General features: G+C 43.9%; 1 protein-coding gene across 1 annotated transcript in view; it reads left to right on the forward strand.

Moving 5' to 3' along the window:
* LOC140459008 (leukocyte immunoglobulin-like receptor subfamily A member 3) overlaps positions 1–23,012 on the forward strand; it is a 28,409-nt gene extending 5,397 nt beyond the window's left edge. The window contains exons 2-8 of the mRNA XM_072553723.1: positions 2,107–2,136; positions 7,367–7,657; positions 8,740–9,036; positions 10,518–10,559; positions 11,792–11,887; positions 19,962–19,999; positions 21,409–23,012. Coding sequence (XP_072409824.1) covers positions 2,107–2,136; positions 7,367–7,657; positions 8,740–9,036; positions 10,518–10,559; positions 11,792–11,887; positions 19,962–19,999; positions 21,409–21,432 — 818 coding nt within the window. The 3' untranslated portion in view covers positions 21,433–23,012. The remainder of the gene's footprint in view (positions 1–2,106; positions 2,137–7,366; positions 7,658–8,739; positions 9,037–10,517; positions 10,560–11,791; positions 11,888–19,961; positions 20,000–21,408) is intronic.
* Positions 23,013–24,609: the final 1,597 nt, after the last annotated feature.

Genomic DNA, 24,609 nt, shown 5'->3' on the forward strand with positions numbered 1-24,609 from the left:
ACAACAGAGTGTTACAAGGGGACATAAATTTAAGGTGAAGGGTGGAAGGTATAGGGGAGATGTCAGGGGTGGGTTCTTTACCCAGAGAGTGGTGGGGGCATGGAATGCGCTGCCTGTGGGAGTGGTAGAGTCAGAATCATTGGTGACCTTTAAGCGGCATTTGGATAGGTACATGGATGGGTGCTTAATCTAGGATAGAAGTTCGGCACAACATAGTGGGCCGAAGGGCCTGTTCTGTGCTGTATTGTTCTATGTTCTATGTTCTATGTTCTAAAACTCTTCTGAACCCTCTCCAGGTTGATAATATCCTTCCTATACCTGGGTGACTGGAATTGGGAGTAGCATTCTGGAAGAGGCCTCACTAATGTCCTGTACAACCTCGACATAACATCCCAACTCCCATACACAAAGGACTGAGCAATGAAGGCAACGTTGCCAAATGCCTTTCCAACCATCCTGTTTATATGTGATGCAAACTTTAAAGAATGGTGTACCTGAACCTCTCGGCTCCCCGGTTCTATAACAGTACCCAAGAGGCCCTGTCATTAATTAAATAAGCCCTACCTTTGTTTATTGTAACATAATGCAATGCCTTTCACTTATCCAAAACAAACGTCATCTCCCATTTTCCAGCCCATTGAGCCATTTGATCAAGGACCTTTTGTCATCTTGAAAATCCTTCTTCATTGTCTACTATGGCAACAATTTTGGTGTCATTCATAAACTTACTAATCATACCTTCTATGTTATCAGCCAAATAATTTATATAAATGATAGACAAAGAGGACCCAGAGCTGATCCATGTGGAACCCTACTCCAGTCTGAAGGCCTCCAGTCCGAAAAGCATCCCTCTGCCATCACACTCTGTCTGTGGCAACTAAGCCAATTATTTATCCAGTTGGCAAGCTCCCCTGAATCCCATGTGACCTAACTTTACCAATTAACCTACTTTGTAAAACCTTGTCAAAGGCTTTACGAAAATCCAAATAAACAGCGTCTACTGCTCTGCCATAACAACCTCCTTAAAAACCTCCTCAATCAAGTTTGTGAGACAGTTTTCCTCACACAAAACCATGCTGACTATCCCTAATCAATTTTTGCCTCTCTAAATGTCCTATCTCTTATAATCACCTCCAACAATTTACCAACAACCGAAGTCAGACACATTCCCCGGTATCTCCTTACAGTCTTTCTTAAACAAAGGTATAACATTAGCCACACCCTCCAGTCATCAGGCACCTCATTGCTGATGCAGATATTTCTCAAGGGATCTTGTATTTTTCTCCTTTACTTCCAACAACGTTCTGGGATACATTAGATCAGGTCCCAGACATTTATCTACCTTTATATTCTCCAAGATCTCCTGAACTTCCTCTTCTGTCATGTGAACTGTTTTTAAAACATCAAATCTTATTTTTTGCATTCTCTACATTTAATTTCCTTCTCTGCAGTAAAAACTCTTGCAAAATATTGATTTAGTATCTCTCCCATCTCCTGGGATTCAACACAAAGACTCTTCAACACAAAGTGCCCTACCCTCTTGCTCAAGACAATCCCTCTATATTGGAGACCGTCCGAGTGAATATTCTCCAAACCACCTCCAAGGAAATGATGTGTTTCCTTAAATAAGGGGAGCAAAACTATCCACAGTGCTCTGATGTGGCCTCCCCCCTCCCTTGAAATAAGAGCCAGTATTCCATTAACCATTCCTGATTACCTGCTTTCTGCATTTCGTGCACAAGTCCCCTCCCAAGTCCCTTTGCATTGCATCTTTGTGCAGTTTCTCTCCAATTAATTAATACAGTGCTCTTTTGTCCTTCCTTCACATTTCCCCATCGTGGGGCTACACCTGCCAATGTTTTGCCCACTTACTTAATCAAGCTCAATCAATAACTGAAAGTTATTGCGAATGAGGACCCTCTCTCAGGATAGAACCACATCAGCCATGAACTGATCTGATGTTGTTATTTATGCTCCCCAAACATTGCACAGTTTCCCTTCTGTCTCTCGCCCATGAAGGTGTCTGTGCTTTTCAAAGATTGGCCAATTTGTTGTGCGTTAACAGTAATGTGTTCTTTTTTCTTGTCTCCCTGTGAATCTCTCCAGCTGTTTGTCCAGAACATGGAAGAGATTACGGTAAGTTTCTGTCACTGTTACTACACTGAATGTCTCCTTGATTAAAAATAATTGAAATGATTTCTGTAGATGTCATCTTTTTGATTGGATGAGGAAAACATAAGGCCATTGCCTCCCTCTGATGGCCAACTCCTTCCTGTTCATCTGCTGTTTACAGAACATGGGTTAGTCCAGCCTAGGCACCAGCCCTTCAGCCCACCATACCTGTGCTGACCATGATGCCTTTCTATCCTAGTCCCATCGGCCTGCACATGGTCTGTATTCCTCTATTTCCTGCCTCTTCATGTGGCTATCCAAATGCCTCTTGAATATTGTTGTTGTATCTGCTTCTACCACCTCCCATGGCAATGTGTTCCAAGCATTTGCGATCTTCTGTTTCAAAACAACTTGTTTGTATACCTCCTTTAAACTAGGGCGGCACGGTGGCTCAGTGGTTAACACTGCTGCCTCACAGCACCAGACACCTGGGTTTGATTCCCACCTTGGGTGACTGTCTGTATGGAGTTTGCACATTCACTCTGTCCCTGTATGGGTTTCCTCCCACGATCCAAAGATGTGCAGGTGAGGGTGAATTGGCTATGCTAAATTGCTCATAGGATTAGGCACATTAGTGAGCAATAAATATGGAGTGGGGGAATGGGTCTGGGTGGGTTACTTTTCAGAGGGTCAGCATGGACTTGTTGCGCCGAAAGGCCTGTTTCCATACTGTGGAGAAGCTACTCTAAACTATGCCCCCTGTTATGACACAGAGTTCAAACCTCTCTGTTAATTAAAATCCCCGGAAAAACTTACCTTGCCTTGTAATCTGTTAGAAGTGTGAGAGAACTCGTACCATCCACTATTTAAAGAAAAATAACGGTTTATTTTTCTAACAGAACATTAACCAAAACTATTAACAAACTGAACACTCTTTCCCCTAACTGAACACAATCCTATTAACATACTGTTCCAATCACACAATTATTAAATATTACATTAACTTAATCTCAAGTCCACACGGTCTCTGTCTTCAATCTTCCATCTGCTGATCTTTCTGGTCATTTTCTTTCTTTTTACTGTGAGTATGTTTTACAGGAAATCAATTCAAACTCAATTGGGTTTTAGAATTCTCGGCACAATTTAAATTAGTTAAATTTGAATTGTTATAAAAGCAGCAACCAGGTAATGCTTTAACAGCCAATTGTTCCATGCATCTATTTTGGAATAGCCCATCTCCCAGATTTTCCATTCAGACAACTGGGCCTGTACTGTAAGTTTACTTCAATATTCAGAAAACACTCCCTATTTCAAAGTGAATGTACATGCTTTGTAACACCCCTAGTATTTGACATTTCCACCCTGGGGAAAAGACTCTGACTATTCACCTTATCAATACCTCTCAGAATTTTATTTACTTTGATGAGGTCATCTCTCAGCCTCTGACACTCTGGCAAAAGCAATCCAAGTTTGTCCAGCCTCTCGTTACAGTGAATATACTGCAATCCAGACCAATCCTGGTCATTTTCTTTCCCACCCTCTGCAAAGCCTCCACATCCTTCCTGTAGTGTGGGGACCAGAACAGCACATAACACTCAAAATATGGCCTCACAAAGTTTTATACAGCTGCAACATGACTGGGCAACTTTTGTACTCAGTGCCCTGACCAATGAAAGCAAGCATTCCGTGTACCTTATCCACTTGTGTTGCCACTTCCAAGGAAATATGGACTTGCACCCCAAGATCCCCCTGTACATCAGTACAGAGTATTGCCATTTACTGTATACCTGCCTCTTGCATTTGACCTCCCAAAATGCAACACTGTACACTCTACATGCATCTCCACACACACTCCACCTCTGTGGAGATACCAAAAAAACAGAGTTAATATTGTTGGTTATAAACACAGAAAGTGCTGGAGAAACTCAGCAGGTCTGGAAGAAATGTGAAGAGAGTGCAGTTCCAACAACACTCAAGAAGCTCAAAACCATCCAGGGTCAAAGCAGATCTACTTGACTGGCACTACGTCCACAAACTTTCACTCCCTCCACTACTGATGCTCAATAACAGCAATGCGTACTATCTACAACATGTACTGCAGAATTTCACCAAAGATCCTCAGGCAGCACCTTCCAAACCCATGACCACTCTTATCTAGAAGGGTAATGGCAGCAGATACATGGGAACATCACCCGCTGCAAGTTCCCCTCCAAGCCACTCATCATCCCAACTTGGAAATATATTGGCTATTCCTTCAGTGTCACTGGGTCAATAGCCTGGAATTTAGGGCAGCATGGTGACTCAGTGGTTAGCACTGTTGCCTCACAGCCCAGGGACCTGGGTTCAATTCCAGCCTCAGGCGACTGGAGTTTGTACATTCCCCCCTGTGCCTGTGTGGGTTTCCTCCCACAATCCAAAGATATGCAGGTTAAGTGAATTGGCCATGCGAAATTGTCCGTAGTGTTCAGTGAGGTGTAGGTTAGGTGCATTTGTCAGGGGTAAAATGTAGGGTAGGGGAGTGGGTCTGGGTGGGTTACTCTTCAGAGGGTCGGTGTGGACTTGTTGGCCGAAGGGCCCATTTCCACGCTGTAGGAATTCTATGTTTATTCCCAGCTCACTGCCACCTTATCGCAGGTAATTAGGGATCAACATTAGATACTGGACCCAAAAAGCCAATTGACCCTGATTTCTTTTCATTTTAAAATACACTTTGTGCTTCTTTCCTTCAGTGGGAATTTTGGCTCTTAGCCACTAAAACGACTTGGAATTAATAGCATTGACACTAATAGATCTTTTTTTTTTTTGCAAAGAAAGTCAAACTATTGAAATATTGACAGGAATGTTTGCATGATGTTTTATCATTGAATTACATTGAGTATTTGGAGAAGGTAGTGATGAACATTGAGTTCACCACTTTCTATGAAAACCGCGTCACAGGTAGACAGAGTGGTCAAGGGCCATTTGACATTCTTGAATTCATTGCTCAGACCATTGAATACAGGAGTTGGGAGGTTGTGTTGTGGTTGTACAGAAAGTTAATGAAGCCACTTTTGGAATACTGTGTACAATTCTGATCGCCCTGCTATAGGAAGGATGTTATTAAATTGGCAAAGGTACAGAAAAGATTGACAAGAATGTTTCTTGTAGGAAGGGTGACCTCATGAGGGGCATAGAAAAGATGAATAGCCAATGCCTTTTCCTCAGAGTAGGGGAGTCCAAACGTAGAGAGAATATGTTGGAGGTGAGAGGAGAAAGATTTAAAAGGGACATGAGGGCACCTTCTTCACACAGAGGGTGGTGCTTGTATGGAATGAGCTGCCAGGGAAAGTGCAGATATGGTTATAACTTTTAAAAGACGTTTGAACAGGGACATCCAGGAATTGAGGGATATGGGCCAAATGGAGGCAATTGGGACTACTTTATTTTGGGTAACTTGGTCGATGTGAATGAGTTGGACTGAAGGGTTTGTTTCCATTCTGTATGACTCTATGACTATGTATTAGCAAAATTCAGAGGCTGGAAGTAAGTAAAACATGAAAGAACAGATTGGGTCTGTGAAATTAGGTACATCATTGGATGGGAGATGCAGACCAAATAGGGTAGTCAAGCACATCCTATTTTCCTTTAGAATATATTTGGAAATAAGTGCAACCTCAATATATAATGGTTCAACAATACCTTGCTCAGAGAGCTTACAAGGAGATCCATTTTGTGAATCCAATGGAAGTATGGATCACATAAAGTAGAATTAATAAATTTGCCAATTGCAGGCACATTTTACCCTGTAGCAATCTGAAGCAACAGCAATAACAGTGAACAGACAAGGCAAGGCTGCATTTTGCAATGATGAGGAAGGCAATCGAATCATTACAGTGGCACGGAGGCCCAGTGATTAGGGTCCAAGATTCGATTCCAGCCCTTGGGCAACTGTCTGTGTGGAATTTGCACATTCTCCCTGTGTCTGCATGGGGTTCCTCTGGGTGGTCCGGTTTCCTCCCACATTCCAAAGATGTGCAGGTGAGGGTGAATTGGCCATGCTAAATTGCCCATAGTGTTAGGTGCATTAGTCAGAGGGAAATGGGTCTGGGTGGGTTACTGTTAGGAGGGTCGGTGTGGACTTGTTGGGCCGAAGGGCCTATTTCCACACTTAGGGAATCTAATCTAATCTAGTTATGGCTTGCTTTTCTAATGCTATGGGTTGATCAATATTATGTCGGGTCCTCTCATGACACTGAATCAACAAGTTAATTTGAAATTTCATGAGCAGTTTTTGGCACCCCGTATCTAAGGAAGGACATGTTGAAGGGAGCCCAGAGTAGGTTTACAAGAAGGATCCCAGGGATGAGGGACTTCTCATATGAGGAGAGATTGATAACTCTGGATCTGTACTCGATGGAGTTTAGGAGGAAGAGGGAAGATCTGACTGAAACTTACTGAATACTGAAAGCCCTGGATTGGACATAGAGAAGAAGTTTCCACTCGTAGGAGAGAGTGGGATGCAAAGACACAGTGAAGGAATGATCCCATAGAACTGAGGGGAGGAGGGATTTTTTTCAGCCAGAAGATCGGAGGAACTCATTGCCACAGAGGACTGTGGAATCTAAGTCATTGAGTGTCTTTAAGACAGAGATAGATAGGTTCATGATTGATGAGGGTACAGGGAGAAGGAAGGAGAATGGGATTGAGAAACATATCAATCATCACTGAATGCTAGAATAGGCTTAATGGACCTCATTCTGCTCCTATTTCTTGTGGTTTAATAGTCTTCTGGCTTCAGAGACTTCGAGATCTACAGCACAGAGAAGAAGTTTCTTCAATCTATTGCATCCCCATTGGTTAGAAACAATGACCTCTCTAATGTTGGGTTGAGAAATTTTGGAAGTCGTTACCACAGAGAGCTCTAGGGACAGTCCTTGTCAATATCTAAGGCTGAGATAGATAGATTCTTGATCAGTCAGGGAGTCAGCAGTGATGAGATAAAGTAGACATGAGGATTGCAGAATCAGTTATGATCCTATCAAAGGGTGGAGCAGTCTTGAGGGGCTGAATAGCCTACTCCTGCTCCAATTTCTCATGTCCTCAAGGTCTTATAGAGAATGGGATGCACTTAGTAGAACGACCCTTGAAAACATTGGAGTGATTCAAATTCATCTCACCATTTTACAAAATGTCTGTGTAGCCAAGGAGAAACTTTGAGGCATTTCTGTTCACAAGTCAAAGACAACAGAATGATTGAATTCTTTACACTTAACAGGAAACTTTCCAAACCCAACAATAACATTGGAACCTGTGACTGGCCTGGCCCTACAGGGTGGGGTTGTCATTGTCAAGTGTGAAACGCACACTGAAGATCCAAAAATTGTCTATCTGTTTCAAAATGACAAGGTCATTTACAACGTTACATCTATCTTGAGCTCGTCTGTGGTCTACACCATCATCAACATAACTTCCCAACATCTTGGGAATTACCGTTGCTTGTATGCAAACATTTCCAATCGCCGTCAGAGATCAAGGCCTAGTACTCCTGTTCGCTTGTCCATATTGGGTGAGTAGCACTTATTTATTTTACACTATCTTATATCATGTATGTACATATGAGATGGAGAGCTTAGTGACTTGGTGCAAAGACAACAATCTCTCCCTCAATGTCAGCAAAATGAAGGAGCTAGAGATCCACATCAGGAAGTGGGGTGGAGTTCACACCTGTGTCTTCATCAATGATGCTGAGATGGAGGTGGTCATTAGATTCTTATTTTGGAGGAGTAAATATTATCAACTCTCCTGGTCCATTCACATCAATCCTATAGTCAAGGAAGCACACTCTACTTCCTCAGGATGACCTACAGAAATTTGACATGTCCGCAATGACTGGCACCAATTTTTATATATGCACTGTAGAAAGCATCCTGTCCAGATGCATCACAACTCAGTATGGCAACTGTTTGGCATAAGACCACAAGAAATTACAGAGTTGAGAATGCAGCCCAGTCCATTAGACAAACTAGCCTTCCTTCCATTGATCCACCCACACTTCCCACTGCCTTGGGAAAGCAGCCAACATCATCAAAGACTAACCCCATCTCAGTTCAACTCTCTTCCACCCACTTCCATCAGCAGTTTAAAAACACGTACTAAACGATTCAAGTACAGCTTATTCCTCGCTGTTAACAGACTCATGAAGGGATCACTCATATATTAGAGTTGATCTTTCTCTGCACCATCTCTGTAGCCATAAGACTGTATTCTGCATTTTGTTCTCCTACCTTATGTAAGGTATAAGTCATCTGATTAGCATGCAACACAATATTTTTCACTGTATCTCAGTACATGTGACATCAATAAATCACATCAAATCAAAATAGCTTGATTATGTTGATTCTTCCCATAGATGGTTAATTGGCATGTTGCTTCTAATTGATTTATAACTTGCCCCTTTCATCTCGAGAAACAATTTATTCCAGGCAGAGTTATTGCTGCTTTTTTTCCCACGTGCAACAGGTTATCTTTTGTTGATTTGTCCAAACCATGAACAGTTGTTCAAGCACAGAAGTTTACATTGTCATAGTACTATGTTCTATGTTCTACTGTCACATGGTGTGCCTGATTTGTTTTCTCTCTGTCTCCCAGGTGGAATCAAGGCACCTTTGAGTGTCCTCCAAGTATATCCAGCAGCTGAGGTCACAGAAGGCGAAACTTTCACAATGACTTGCCTCACAGCCACCAGCAGTCGGTGTTTCATCTTCAAGGGGGGTCACAAACAAAATGAGCATTTCCAAATTAAGGAAGAGAAGAGCAACGTGACTATTACGATAGGGAATGTGACCTATTGTGATGAGGGGAATTACTCATGTTATTGCCTCATTGATGTCAGTGGTAAAACAGTCTTCACTGCCCAGAGTGACTGGTTGCAAGTAACTGTGATGGGTGAGTTTATTGTTGGTAAGCTCTGCTGTGTGATATTTCATGTGGAAAATGGCAGACCAATAGACTTCCACAGTTATGGTAGGGGGTTTTGTCGAACAGAGAATCCTTGGAGTTGAGGTACTCAGTTTGTTAAAAGTTACATTTCAAGTGGACAATGTGGTGAAGAGGGCGTTGGGCATGCTTGCCTTCCCTTGGATCACAGCCTCGAGTATAGGAGTTGGGAGGTCATGTTGTAGTTGTACAGGACATTAGTGAGGCCACTTTTGGAGTACTGTGTACAGTTCTGGTCGTCTGACTATAGGAAGGACATTATTAAATTGGAAAGGGGGCAGAAAAGATTTACAAAGGGGTTACCAGATCTGGAGGGTTCAAAGTTATAAGGCTGAATAAGCTGGGATTTTTCTCACTGGAGCAGGGGAGGTTGAGCGATGATCTTATAGAGGTTTATGTAATTATGAGGGGCATAGGTAAGGTGAATAGACAACACCTTTTCCCCAGGGTATGCAAGTCCAAACCTAGGCAGTACAATTTTAAGGTGAGAGAAGAAAGTTTTAGCAGTGACATGAGGGGCAACGTTTTCACACACAGGGTGGTGTGTATATGGGACGAGCTACCAAAGGAAGTGGGAGGCGCAGTTATAATTACAACATTTAAAAGACATTTACACAGGTACATAAATAGGAATGGTTTAGAGGGAAATGGGTCAAATGCAGGGAAATGGGACTAGTTTAGTTTGGGAAACTTGGTCTGTGTGGATGAGTTGAACTGTAGAATCTGTTGCCATGATTCTGTGGATTGGGATGATATTTAAACAGAATTTTTGACATGCGGTATTGAGCTTACCTGAATGTGTGCATCGTTAGTTGATTTGAGCATTTATTGTCCCTGTCCCTAATTGCCCTCTTGGGATGGTGAGGGTGAGCTACCTTCTTGAACCACTGCAGTCCATGTGCTGTAGGTTGACCCACAATGCCCTTAGGGATGGGATTTCAGGATTCCAGCAACACTGGAATCTATTTCAGCCAATATATTTCCAAGTTAGTTTTTTTTTAAAGCTTCTCTACACTGTGGAAACAAGCCCTTTGGCCCAACCAGTCCACACTGACTCTCCGAAGAGCAACCCATCCTTTCCCCTACATTTATCCCTTCACCTAACACTATGGGCAATTTAACATGGCCAATTCACCTAACCTGCACATTTTTGGACTGTGGGAGGAAACCGGAGCACGCGGAGGAAACCCACGCAGACACGGGGAGAATGTGCAAACTCCACACAGAGAGTCACATGAGGCCGGAATTGAACCTGGTGAGTGGCTCAGAGGAGGACTTGTCGGGGTGGTAATCCCATGTATCTGCTGCCCATGTCCTTCAAGATGGAAATGGTCAAACCTCAAGGAATTAAAGTCTCGGTATGGGGCAGCTGAGTCTTTAACTCTGATTTTGTGAATTAAAAATCAAGGCCTTTCAATTTCTTGTTTCAGACCGTGAAGAACAAATCAATGAAGCTGTGGCAGCAGAGATAAGTAAGTCAAGTATTAACCTCGCTCTGACAGAGTACTCTAATGTCTTGTCTTGTTGGAAACAGTATGTTATTTTTATAGTTTAAGGATGGCTGAAACAAGACACAGTTTTCCCGGGGTTTTATGATTACAGCTATCCAGGTAAATTACTCAATCAGTAATTTATTCAGTTCGCATGTTTGTCTACAGCTTCTTAAAGTATAATTGTCAATGATGACTGGCAAACTATAGATAGATGATGCAGGTGATTTCTATTGTTGTAAAGGTAATGTCACTGTACTAGGGCAGGAGCTCTTGTAGTGCAGTGGTAGTGCCGATTCCCCAGGCTAGGAGATTGAGGTGCAGGGACCACCTGCTCCAGAGGTGGGTGATATCATCTGTGAACAGGTTGATCAGAAAAATATGTTCAATTAAAAAAGAAAGTCACTGTACTGGGGCCCTTTTGTGGTACAGTAGTAGTATCCCTCCCCCTGGACCAGGTGGCAGGATTGAAGTCCCACCTGCTCCAGCAGTGTATCACAACATCTCCAAACAGAGTGGTTAGAAAAGTGGATGAAGTTTTTAAAATATGTAGCTATACTGGGGCCCTCTTGTGGTGCAGTGGTAGTATCCCTATCGCTGGACTGGGAGGCCCTTGCTCCAAAGGTGTGTAATAACATCTCTGAACAAGTTATCTCTGGTCTCTCCGCCTCATCCCACATCTAACCCTTCAACTCTGCACCGCCCTACCTGTCCATCTTCCTTCCCACTTATTAGCTCCATCCATCCCTCTGACCTTCACTATAACATTTTTCATTCTACAGGGCAGAGGTTCATATGCTGCAGAAGCAGTACTTGCACCCCTCGACCAGGAGGTCTGTTTGAAATTCTACCTGCTCCAGAGGTGCGTTACACCATCTCTGAGCAAGTTGATTAGAAAAACGGGTTAAATAACAAAACTTGCCACAATACTGGGTCACTTTTATGGGGCAGTGGTAGTGTTCTCACCCAGTGAGCCAGGAGATCAAGATTCTTCCTCATAACATATCTGAACAGATTGATTAAAAATACTGATCGCTATACTGTGCGGAGCTCCAGTGGTACGGTGGATATGTCCTAACCTCTGGGTCAGGTAATCTAGATTCAAGTTGCACCTGCTCCAGAACCAGTCTAAACCTCTCATCATTTCTGATGCAGGTTAATGAGAAAATGCGAAAGTGTTATGCTGATGGAAGATTATTGCCTTTTTTTGTCAGATTCCAGTCCTATATTGCCAATAGCATTGGCTTCTACAGCTTTCATAGTACTTAATCTGATGTGTGCCTTTTTGGCAGTCTGTCTGTCCACGAAAAGTAAGTACACACCTTATAATATTTAAATGAATACTTTTTAAAATTTGACTTGATTTATTATTGTCACATGCACCAAGATACAATGAAAGTTATTGTTTTGGATGTTGTACATGTGTACCTTACATAAGTACCCTGTACATCAGAGTAAAAGACCAGAATGCAGAGTATAGCGTTACAGCTACAGACAAGGCGCAGAGAAAGATCAACTCAAATGTATGAAAGGTACACTCATAAATCTGATAACACTGGGGAAGAAGCTGTTCTTGAATCAGTTGGTATGTATTTTCAAACTTTTGTATCTTAAAAGCGGCTGTGCTAACATCTTAGCTCTCGGAGAACATAAGCACACAGCTGGAGATTCTCGCACCCTGGATGAGTCACCCAGCAAAGACAGCTCCACTTCTTTAGCTTTTGTCACGGCATGTAGGGATACTTGGGATGATGGTGGGATGTTTATTAACTTCCTGACCTGCCAGTAAGTTTGCTCTCCTCCTCTAAGGTAAGATATTATTTGATTGGAGGTAATTCAAAAAAAGGAAATGTTCAATGAGACCTGTGTTCCTCCTGCACCAGTCGCTGAAAGTGAGCACCCCTCAATTCACGGCTGGCTATGTGCATGTCCAGCAGTTGCTAATGACTCTGCTTCCACCACCACAGCTGGCAACGCATTCAATGCATTCACAACTCTGCATAAACAGATATCTCTTCTCTAACTTTGGCCTAAAATCTTAAAACTATGACCCCTCATGCCAGTCATAGAGTCATAGAGATGTACAGCATAGAAACAGACCCTTCAGTCCAACCCGTCCGTGCCGACCAGATATCCCAACCCAATCTAGTCCCACCTGCCAGCACCCGGCCCATATCCCTCCAAACCCTTCCTATTCATATACCCATCCAAATGCCTCTTAAATGTTGCAATTGTACCAGCCTCCACCACATCCTCTGGCAGCTCATTCCATACACGTACCACCCTCTGGGTGAAAAAGTTGCCCTTTAGGTCTCCTTTATATCTTTCCCCTCTCACCCTAAACCTATGCCCCTCTAGTTCTGGACTCCCTGACCCCAGGGAAAAGACTTTGTCTATTTATCCTATCCATGCCCCTCATAATTTTGTAAACCTCTATAAGGTCACCCCTCAGCCCCTGACGCTCCAGGGAAAACAGCCCCAGCCTGTTCAGCCTCTCCGTGTAGCTCGGATCCTAATCCTATATTCAGCGTTCAAGTTTGAGCTTCCAAAATGCATCGCTTTTCATTTATCCAGGTTGAACTCCATCTGCCATTTCTCAGCCCAGCTCTGTATCCTGTCTATGTCGCACTGCAGCCTGCAATAGCCCTCGGTACTATCAATGGCAACTTCAACCTTTGTGTCATCGGCAAATTTACTAACCCACCTCTCAATCTCCTCATCCAAGTCATTTATAAAAACTACAAAGAGCAGAGGCCCTGTGGGACCCCACTCAACACTGACCTCCAGGCAGAATACTTTCCATCTATAACCACTGTCAACCAAACAATTCTGAAACCAGATAGCCAAATCTCCCTCTTCCACGTACCTCCTGACTTTATGAATGAGCCTACCATGAGGATCCTTATCAAATGCCTTGCTGGTCCAGATACACCACATCCACTGCTCGACTTTCATCGACCTGTCTTGTCACTTCCTCAAAGAACTCAATAAGATTTGTGAGGCATGACCTATCCCTCACAAAGCCACGCTGACTGCCTTTAATCACATTATGCTTTGGCAAATAGTCATAAATCCTATCCCTCAGAATTTTTTCCAAAACCTTGCTGACCACAGACTTAAGACTGACTGGTCTGTAATTGCCAGGGATTTCCCTACTCCCTTCTTGAAAAGTGGAACAGCATTTGCCTCCTTCCAATCCTCCGGTATGACTCCCATGGAGAGCGAGGTGGCAAATACCCTCGCCAACAGATTAGCAACCTGTTTTCTCACTTCCCGGAGCAGCCTAGGATAAATCTGGTCTGGCCCTGGGGACTTATCAATCTTAATGTTTGCCAAAATTTCCAGCACATCAACTTCATCAATCTTGATCTGTTCCAGCCTGTATTCCAGCTCCTCAAAGTTCTCATTCATAACAAGATCCCTTTCCTTAGTGAAAACCGAAGCAAAAAACTCATTTAAGGCTTCCCCTATCTGTTCATACTCCACGTACAAGTTCCCTACGCTATCCCTGACCAGCCCTACTTTCTCCCTGTTCATTCTCCTATTCCTCACGTATGAACAAAATGCCTTTGGGTTCTCCCTAATCCTTCTTGCCAAGCCTTTTTCGTGCCCCCACCTGGATCTCCTCAGTCCATTTAGAACATAGAACATAGAAGAGTCCAGCACAGAATAGGCCCTTCAGCCCACAATGTTGTGCCGACCACTGATCCTCATGTATGCCCCCTCAAATGTCTATGACCATACGTATGTCCAGTAGTCTCTTAAATGTCCCCAATAACCTTGCTTCCACAACTGCTGCTGGCAACGCATTCCACAACTCTCTGACATCCCCTCTATACTTTCCTCCAACCAGCTTAAAACTATGACCCCTCGTGTTAGTCATTTCTGCCCTGGGAATTAGTCTCTGGCTATCGACTGTATCTATGCCTCCCATTATCTTGTATACCTCAATTAGGTCCCCTCTCCTCCTCCTTTTCTCCAATGAAAAACGTCTCAGTCAACCTCTCTTCATAAGATAAGCCCTCCAGTTCAGGCCTCTGAATCCTCTCCAAAGCATCTACATCTTTTCTATAATAGGGCGACCAGAACTGGACGCAGTCTTCCAACTGCGGTCCAACCAAAGTTTTATAGAGCTGCAACAAGATCTCACAACTCTGAAACTTAATACCCATGTTAATGAAAGCCAAAACACCATATGCTTTCTGAACAACCCTGTCCACTTGGGTGGCCATTTTAAGGGATCTATGTACCTGCACACCAAGATCCCTCTGTTCCTCCACACTGCCAAGAATCCTATCCTTAATCCTGTACTCAGCTTTCAAATTCGACCTTCCAAAATACATCACCTCATATTTATCCAGGTTGAACTCCATCTGCCACCTCTCAGCCCATCTCTGCATCCTGTCAATGTCCCGCTGCAGCCTACAACAGCCCTCTATACTGTCAACGACACCTCCAACCTTTGTGTCGTCTGCAAACTTGCTGACTCATCCTTGAATCCCCTCATCCAAGTCATAAATAAAAATTATAAACTGTGGAAGCCCAAGGACAGATCCCTGTGGAACACCATTCACCACAGACTTCCAGGCAGAATATTTTCCTTCTACTACCACTCGCTGTCTTCTATTGGCCAGCCAATTCTGTATCCAGACAGCTAAGTTCCCCTGTATCCCATTCCTCCTGACCTTCTGAATGAGCCTACCATGGGGAACCTTATCAAATGCCTTGCTGAAGTCCATATACACCACATCCGCAGCTCGACACTCATCAAAGTTTGTTTCTTTCGTAAAGACAGAAGCAAAAAACTCATTTAGGGCTTCCCCTACCTCATCAGACTCCACACACAAGTTCCCTATGCTATCCCTGATCGGCCCTACTCTTTCTTTGACCATTCTCTTATTCCTCACATAAGTGTAAAATGCCTTTGTGTTCTCCCTAATCCGTTCTGCCAAGCCTTTCTCGTGCCCCCTCCTGGCTCTCCTCAGACCATTTTTGAGCTCCATCCTCGCCTGTCTGTAATCCTCTCGAGCTGAGCTTGACCCTAGCTTCCTCCACCTTATGTAAGCTACCTTTTTCCTTTTGACGAGAAGCTCCACCGCTTTCGTCATCCAAGGTTCCTTTATCTTACCACTTCTTGTCTGTCTCAGAGGGACATATTTATTCATCACTTGCAACAACTGTTCCTTAAACAGTCTCCACATGTCTGTAGTGCCTTTACCATGGAACAACTGCTCCCAATCCATGCTTCCTAACTCATGTCCAATCGCATCATAGTTTCCTCTTCTCCAATTAAATATCCTCCCATTTTGCCTGATCCTCTCCTTCTCCATAGCTATGTAGAATGTGAGGCAGTTGTGGTCACGATCACCAAAATGCTCTCCCACCACAAGATCTGATACCTGCCCCGGCTCGTTTCCGAGCACCAAGTCTAGAATGGCCTCTCCCCTCATCGGCCTGTCAACAGACTGAGTTAGGAAACCCTCCTGAACACACCTTGCAAAAATAGCTCCATTCAAATCTTCTGCTCGAAGGAAGTTTCAATCAATATTGTGAAAGTTAAAGTCACCCATTACAACAACCCAACTATGTCCACGCTTTCCCAAAATCTGCCGACCTATGCTTTCTTCCATCTCCCTGCTGTTATTGGGAGGCCTGTAGTAAACCCCTAACGAGGTGACTGCTCCCTTGCTGTTCCTAATTTCCACCCATACTGACTCGGTAGGCAGATCTTCCTCGACAATGGAAGCTTCTGTAGCTGTGATACTCTCTGATTAGTAGTGCTACACCCCCTCCTCTTTTCCCCCCCTCCCTATTCTTTTTAAATGCTCTAAACCCTAGAACATCCAGCAACCATTCCTGCCCCTGAGAAACCCATGTCCCTGTTATGGCCACAACATTTCTGAGCTCCTTTCTAGCAAGCCTGTAATCCTCTAAAGCTGTGCTAGATCCTTGCTTCCTCCACCTTACGTAGCTGCCTTCTTCCTTTTGACGAGAAGCTCCTCTGTTCTCATCATCCAAGGCTCCTTAATCTTACCTCTTCTTACCTGTCTCAGAGGAACAAATTCGTGCATCACTCGCAACAACTGCTCCTTAAATAGTCTCCACATGTCTGCTGTACCCTTTCTGTGGAACAATTGCTCCCAGTCTGTACTCCTGTCTGATAGCATCATAATTTCATTTTCCCCAATTAAATATCTTCCCTTGGTAACTGCTCCTTTCCCTCTCCAAGGCTATGATAAATGTGAGGCAGTTGTGGTCACTGTCACCAACATGTTCTCCCACCGTGAGATCTGAGACCTGTCCTGGCTCATTGCCAAGCACCAAATCCAAAATGGCCTCTCCCCTCGTCGGCCTGTCGACATACTGAGTAAAAAAAAACTCTCCTGATCACATCTGATAAAAACGGCTCCATTCAAACCATCGGTACTTAGGAAGTTCCAGTCAACATTGGGAAAGTTGAAATCACCCATGACAACAACCCTGCTACTTCTGCATTTTTCCAAAAAATATGAGTTCTTCAATCTCTCTACTGCTATTAGGGGGTCTGTAGAAAACCCCCAATGAGGTAGCTGCTCCTTTGCTGTTCCTAACTTCCACCCATACTGACTCAGTAGACAAACCTTCCTCAACAACATTCATTTCTGTAGCTATGATGTACTCTCTGATTAGCAATACTACACCCCCTCCTCTTTTTCCACCCTTCTTGTTCTTTTTAAATGTTCTAAACCCTGGAACATCAAGTAACCATTCCTTCCCCTGTGAAACCCACATCTCCGTTATGGCCACAACATCGTAGCCCCAAGTACTGATCCATGCTCTAAGTTCGTCACTCTTATTTCTGACACTCATTGCGTTTAAGCAGACACACACTTTAACCGATCCCTTTGTTTCATCGCATGGAAACCTTCCCGATAGATTCAGTACATCCTGTCACTGCCCCGTCTGCAACTGCCCCCCTCTCAGATATGTAGCTTTGATTCCCACCCCCCTGCCAAACTAGTTTAAACCCTCCCGAACCACACGAGCAAATCTCCCACCCAGGACATTTGTGCCCACCATGTACAGGTCCCACCTTCCCCAGAAGGTCTCCCAATGATCAGGGTATCTGAAGCCCTCCCTCCTGCACCAGCTTTGCAGCCAAGTGTTAAGCTACAATCGCTGACTGTTCCTCACCTCACTATCTTGTGGCACCAGTACCAAACCTGAGATCACTACCCTACTCGTCCTGCTCTTCAGCTTCCAACCTAACTCTCTGTTGTCACTTTTGAGATCCTCAATCCCTTTCCTGGCTATATCATTGGTGCCAATATGTACCATGATTTCTGGCTACTCACCCTCCCCCTTCAGAATTCCGTAAACCCGATCAGTGACATCCCGGACCCTGGCACCGGGGAGGCAACGTATCTTCTTGGCGTTCTCCTCCTGACCACAAAATCTCCTGTCAATCCGTCTAACTATTGAGTCCCCTACCACTAGCACTTTTCTATTCTCCCCCTTCCCTTCTGAGCCACAGTGACAGGCTCAGTGACAGAGACCTGACAACTAAGGCTTCCCCCTGCTAGGCTGTCCCCACCTGCAGTATCCAAAATGATATCACTATGTTGTGGTTCTGTTCGCCGAGCTGGGAATTTGTCTTGCAAACGTTTCATCCTCAGTGCTTGGGAGCCTCCTGTGATATCACTATTGCTGAGGGGAACAGCCACAGGGGATCCCTGCTCTGTCTGTTGGTTCCCTTTCCTCCCCCTGACAGTAACACAACTGTCCTTACCCTGTGCCTGGGGAGTGACCACCTCCCTGTACATCCTCTCAATTCCCCCCTCAGCCGCCCGGGATGATCCGTAATCCATCCAGCTCCAGCTCCAGGTCCCTAACTCAGTTTTCGAGGAGCTGGAGTTGGGTGCACTTCCCGCAGATGTAGTCGGCAGAGACATGTGAAGTGTCTCTCACCTGCCACATTCTGCAGGAGGAACATGCAACTGCCCTAACATCCATATCCCGCTACTCTGAAAGCCCGCACAGGACAAAACAAAGGGAGAGAAGAAAAGAAAAAGAAATGAGAAAACCTGAAAACTTCCCATGTTTAAAGACTCTTAGTAAGGTTAGAGGAAGGGGGTGGGAGGGAGGCCCTAGGTGTATGGTCTCAGATTTAGCTTTCACCCACTTAAATATTTCCTGGAAGCCCTCGTTTTTCTCCGCCTTCTCTCCTCACCGTTCTGTTCAAAAAATGTTTTTTACTCACCTTCCCAGCGGTCCTCCCCTCCTCTCTTGCACCTCTCTACAAATGGAATACTGTGTTTGCAGTTTTGGGGTCTTCTTATCTGAGGAAGGCTACTGTGGCTGTGGAAGGATTACAGCAAAGGCTTCCCAGACTGATTCCTGGGATGACAGGACGGACAGACGTTGAGAAATTGCATTGATTAGAACAATATTAACTGGGTTTTAGAAGATTGAGGGGTGGAATCTCATAGAAACCTGTAGAATTCCCACAGGAACTCGATAGGATAAACACAGGAAGGATGATCCTGGTGATCAGGACAGTCCTGAACCGGGGTCACAGTTTAAGGGTAAGAGGTAAACCTTTCAGGACTGAGGTGAAAAGAAGTGTCTTCACCCAGAGAGTGTTGCGCCTATGGGAATCCTTATCACAGAATATGGGTCAGGCCAAAATATTAAAGGGATGTGTTTTCAAGAAGCTTTTGGGGCCTTTAAATGCAGATGCTCCAATGCTTAGCTTGCCCTGTGCGAGAGACCTCACCTTGTATTCTCCCCCACAAAGCTATGAATGTGACCATTCCACAAAATGCTTACTTCCGAGCTCATGATGAGCCAAGACCTACGATGGGGCTGACTGAGACATTTCAGAGATATTATCAGAACAGAGATGTGAGAATTATCTCTTTACGCGGGCTGCACTGATATTCCATTAACACCTTGCTCAAACTCTTTCAAAATTCACTTCCATTATTTAGTCACTGTGAGGAGGATAGGATAAAATCCACAGCATTATTGTATTATCTTTTAGTCAACAGGCCTTGCTTATTTATCAGTAGATTATCATCGTGAAGACAAGGTGATTTTATGAACATTGTGTGACCTTCAATGTTAATTAATTGCAGAAAGTGAAATAATTATCACTGAGAATGTGGGAGAAACTGAGCAGGACTGGCAGCATCTGTGGAGAGAGAGAGAGAGAGAGAGAGGCACAGAGTTCACATTTCCAATATGACTTCTCTTTGGAACTCACCAAAGAAGAGTGACAGAGGTCTCACAACGTTCACTCTCTTTCTCTCTCTATCTCCCCAGATGCATTCTCTGTGCTAGTTTCTGATCTGCAGAATCTGTCGTGTTTCAGTTTTCCCCTTATCATGCATTCTCCTGTTTCAGAAGGAACTACACTGCGTCCAGCTCACCATGGAGAGACGGTGAGTACTGAGCCTTTTAATTGGAAATTGGCACTTTAGCGCTTGTCCTGCACTTCCATCCTGTTATGCTCTTCAAGGGTAGGCATTGGTGAAGAAGGTGTTTGTATTGGTCAGAGCATTAAGTGCAGGAGTTTGGGACATCATGGTGCAAGGCTTGGTAAGGTCGTATTCGGAATACTGTGTACAATTCTGATTGCCCTTCTATAGGAAGGATATTATTAAACTGGAAAGGTGCAGAAAAGATTTACAAGGACGTCAGCGAGACTGAAGGTAGATAAATTGGGACACTCTTTTCCATTGGAGCATAGGAGCCTGAAAGGATTACCTTACAGACGTTTATAAAATCATGAGGACCATAGACAAGGTGAATAGCCAAAGTCATTTGATAGAATGGGGGAGTCAAAAACTGGACGGTATAGACTTAAGGAAAGGGCAGAAAGATTTAAAAGAGATCTGAGGGGTCATTTTATCATACAGAAGGTGGTGTGTGCACAGAACGAGCTGTCAGAGGAAGTGGTAGAGACAAGGACAATTCCAACATTTAAAAGATGTTCGGACAGGCTCGTGGATAGGAAAGTTTTAGAGGGATATGAGTCAAACACGGGCATATTGGAAAAGTCCAGTTCAGCAAACCTGATCACCGTGGATGAGTTGGGCCAAAGGGTCTGTTTCCATGCTGCATGAATGTATGATATTCAATGTTAAACTGTCACACTAATCTATTGGCTTATAACATTGTACTATTCGTGGTTTCAGTGAGGATTTGTATTCATGTCAGACAATTTAACTTGAACAAAACCACAGTGAAAACCAAAACTGAGCATGTGTATTCACTGGAGAATGGGGGCTGGGGGGATGGAATCTCATAGAAACCTACAAGATTAGCCAGGGTAAACACAGGAAGCGTGTTCCTGATGACTGAGTGGTGCTGGGAGTCCAGAACCAGGGGGTTCACAATCTAAAGGAGACTGGGTAGGACTGAGATGTAGAGAATTGTCTTCACCCAGAGAATGGGCATCCTGTGGAATCCTCAGTCACAAAAAGCAGTCAGGTCCAACGTTGAGTGTTGTTCCAGACAGAGTTGGATCTAATCTTAGGGGCTAAAGTGACCAATGAGAGAAAATGGGGGAAGCAGTGCAAAGGGACTGAGTTGAGTGATCAGCCACAATCCTATTGACTTGGTGGAGCAGGCCTGTGGGGCTGAAGTCTTACTCCTGTTTTGTATTTTCTGTGTTGCCATGTGGCAATTTTACAGAACACAAGTGACTGTGTGAAACATTCCCAGACAATTGAAATAAATCCGTGGGCAGTCTCTACCACTGAGTGTAAAAATATTGATGACGTTGAGCAGTCTTGTATATCACATTGTTTGACCAAGTAACAGCAAATTTATTTTTGATCCCTTTCAGGAACTACAGGACTGTAACCAGTGAACAACATCAACAGTTTCGAAGAGAAGAGTGGATGTTATTTGATGACCTGCAGGCAACCTGCTGAAACTAGAATGGGGAAAAGGGGGTTTTGAAATGGTACGTGCCCAGAGAAGGAAGTGAATGCTTTAGACAATGCTTTAGAGTAGTGAACGCAGCTCAGTCCATCACACAAACCAGCCTTTCTTCCATCGACTCTGTCTGTACTTCCTGCTGCTTCAAGAAAACATCCAACATAAACAAAGGTCTTCCCACGCCAGTAATACCCTCTTCCATCGGGCAGAAGATACAACAAGTTGAAACATGGATTAAAATAACAGCTTCTTTCCTGTTGTTATCAGGATTGTGAAAGTATCTCTGATATATTCCAGTTAACCTTTCTCTGCATTTTCTATGTCGCTATCACAATATATTCTGCATTTTGTTCTATTACCCTGATGTACATGTAAGGGATGATTTATCTGGTTAACATGTCAATATCTCAATATTAAATTGAACCAATTCAAAATCAAATCAAACGTTTTGTGAAGGGCAAACATGAGGGTGAGCAGGCCACAGAGAGAAGGCTGCAAGAAATGAAAACCTTCACCGCCAAGACTACATACAGTTCACTTTCCCACGCAGGATACTCAGGACCTGCCATGAAATTTGAGTCTGTTCTGCCTTTGAAATGAATCAATTTGGCAAAGTTTTTGATTGCTTCCTCCATCCCTCACACTGTTCGCATTTTGTACAATTTGGAACTTCCCCTGAATTCTGGTCGCCTTACTTGAGAATTCCAACTGCATGTTAAGACGTTGAGACTGCTCTCACAGCTGCAGCAATGAATCAGTTCTTCAGGCAACATGACACTTTTTCTCTTCAGTGTGAGAGTTTATCTCTGTACGGAAAGTCCTGCTAACGGAAAGTGCCTGATTATTTTAATTGGAGAGAGATGCACAGTTCTCCAACTCAATAAAAAGGTAGAAAGCTGCAAGTGGAATAGACTGAATTGAAATTGCTATCATTTTTGTTGCATTATTGATTTCATTTTATTTTACATAGCATGCTCAATAAAAGCAGAAAACACCTCAGCCATAAGTAGTGAAATAATGAAACATGGATAGATTATAGACAGATTATGAGATTGACGAACATTGGAACAGGAAGAGGCCCTTTGAGCCTTCAATGCCTGTTGCCTAACTCCACATCCTGGCATATTGCCCCATAGAATCGATGCAGTGTGGAAGAAGACCATTTGGCCCATTACGTTCAAATTGATCCTTCAGACAGCATCCCAAACATAGCCACCCCAACCCACCATAGACCTGAAACCTTGCATTTCCCACAGCTGACCCACCTAACCTGTACATCCCCGTTCTTAGCCATGAACAGTCCCCATTAATAATCTATTCACCATCCTCGCCAGATCTTTATCCACTCCCATGTCTGTCCAATTGTTCTTTTCTCACTTTGAGCTCTATCCCCACCTATCATTTACTCCTTACTCCCTCCTCATCTTCTCCATATAAATTGACATTTTCCTAGCCACCTGAGAAAGGGTCACTCGACCCGAAACATTAACTCGGATTTATCTCCACAGACAGTGCCAGAGCTGCTGAGCTTTTCCAGCAAATTCTGACATTATTTCTCCACATCTTTGGATTGTGGAAGGAAACCAGAGCACTTTTTGTGTGGAAGTGCTTCCTAACAACTCTCCTGAATGGTCTGGCCCTCGCTCTCAGACTGTGCCCTCCTTAGTCATAGAATCTCCAACCAGTGGAAATAGCTTCTCTTTATCTACTCTGTATTTCCTGCTAATTTCTTGAAGATTCCTTAATCCTCTCAGCTCAATAGAAAGGTCTAATTTCTTTAATCTCTCTTTTTCACTTGACCCCTGAAGTAAACCTACATTGTACTCTGTCGAAAGCCAATCTATCCATCCTAAGATGTGGTGCCCAGATTTACTCCAAGTGGGATCTCACCAGGGTTTTGTAGATCTGCAGTATAGTCTCTTCAAGAAGATTTTTTTTAGATTAGACTCAATTCCCTACAGTGTGGAAACAGGCCCTTCAGCCCAACCAGTCCACACTGACCCTCTGAAGACCTACCCAGACCCATTTCCCTCTGACTAATGCACCTAGCACTATGGACAATTTAGCATGGCCAATCCACCTAACCTGCACATCTTTGGGCTGAGGGAGGAAACTGGAGCACCTGGAGGAAACCCACGCGGAGACAGGGAGAATGTGCAAACTCTACACAGTCACCCAAGGCTGGAATCGAACCTGGAACCCTGGTGCTATGAGCCAGCAGTGCTAACCAATAAGCCACCATGCCACTGAAAAGAAACCAAGTTAAGGTTTTGTGTCCTGTTCCCCTTCTTCAGAAGGTTCTCTCTCCACAGGCACTGATCTTTTCATTGCCAGTTTGCAATTCTTTGATCACGACGTTGCCTGAAAATACATAAACGATACCCCAAACCCTCAGAAAGAGTCTGGTTCCTCCAGAATTAGCCAACCAAGCTCCTGGTATCTGAATATTGCTGCCTTATGCATGATCAGCCAGCCTAATATTGAATGAAGGAGCAGGCTTGATGGGCTGAATGGACTACTCCTACTCCTATTTTCTATGTTTCTACTTCCAGCTCCCCTCCCCCCACCACTAAACTACATCACTCTGAATGGTAACATGATGAATACCCCCACTCCCCTAACAAGTCCATATAAAATCCATGCTGATATATCCTATACACAGGAAGGATATTCCTGATGACCAGTGGGGTCACTGATGAAAATAGCAAATATAGGAAGGCGGATTATTATTTAAACACCTGTAAATTGACAAAAAGGAATATTCGATGAGACCTGGGTGTCCCTTGTACACCAGTCACTGGAAGTGAGCATTGCAGGAGCAGCGGGCAGTGAAGAAGGCAGATGGGATGTTGGCCTTCATTGCGAAAGGATTCAAATCCAGGTTATCCAGGCTGATTATACAGGCTGAGACCACACCCCAGAGTGTTGTGTGTGCAGTTTGGGTCTCCTTACCTGAGGAAGGATGTTGTGGCTGTGGAGGGAGTGCAGCAAAAGATTCCTGGGATGACCGGACTAGCATGTGAAGAGAGACTGGATCCATTAGGATTATATTTGCGGGAGTTTAGAAGAATGAGGGAGGGGAATCTCAGCAACCTGTAAAATTCTA

This window comes from Chiloscyllium punctatum, chromosome 34, assembly GCF_047496795.1.
Source record: "Chiloscyllium punctatum isolate Juve2018m chromosome 34, sChiPun1.3, whole genome shotgun sequence".
NCBI lineage: Eukaryota > Metazoa > Chordata > Chondrichthyes > Orectolobiformes > Hemiscylliidae > Chiloscyllium > Chiloscyllium punctatum.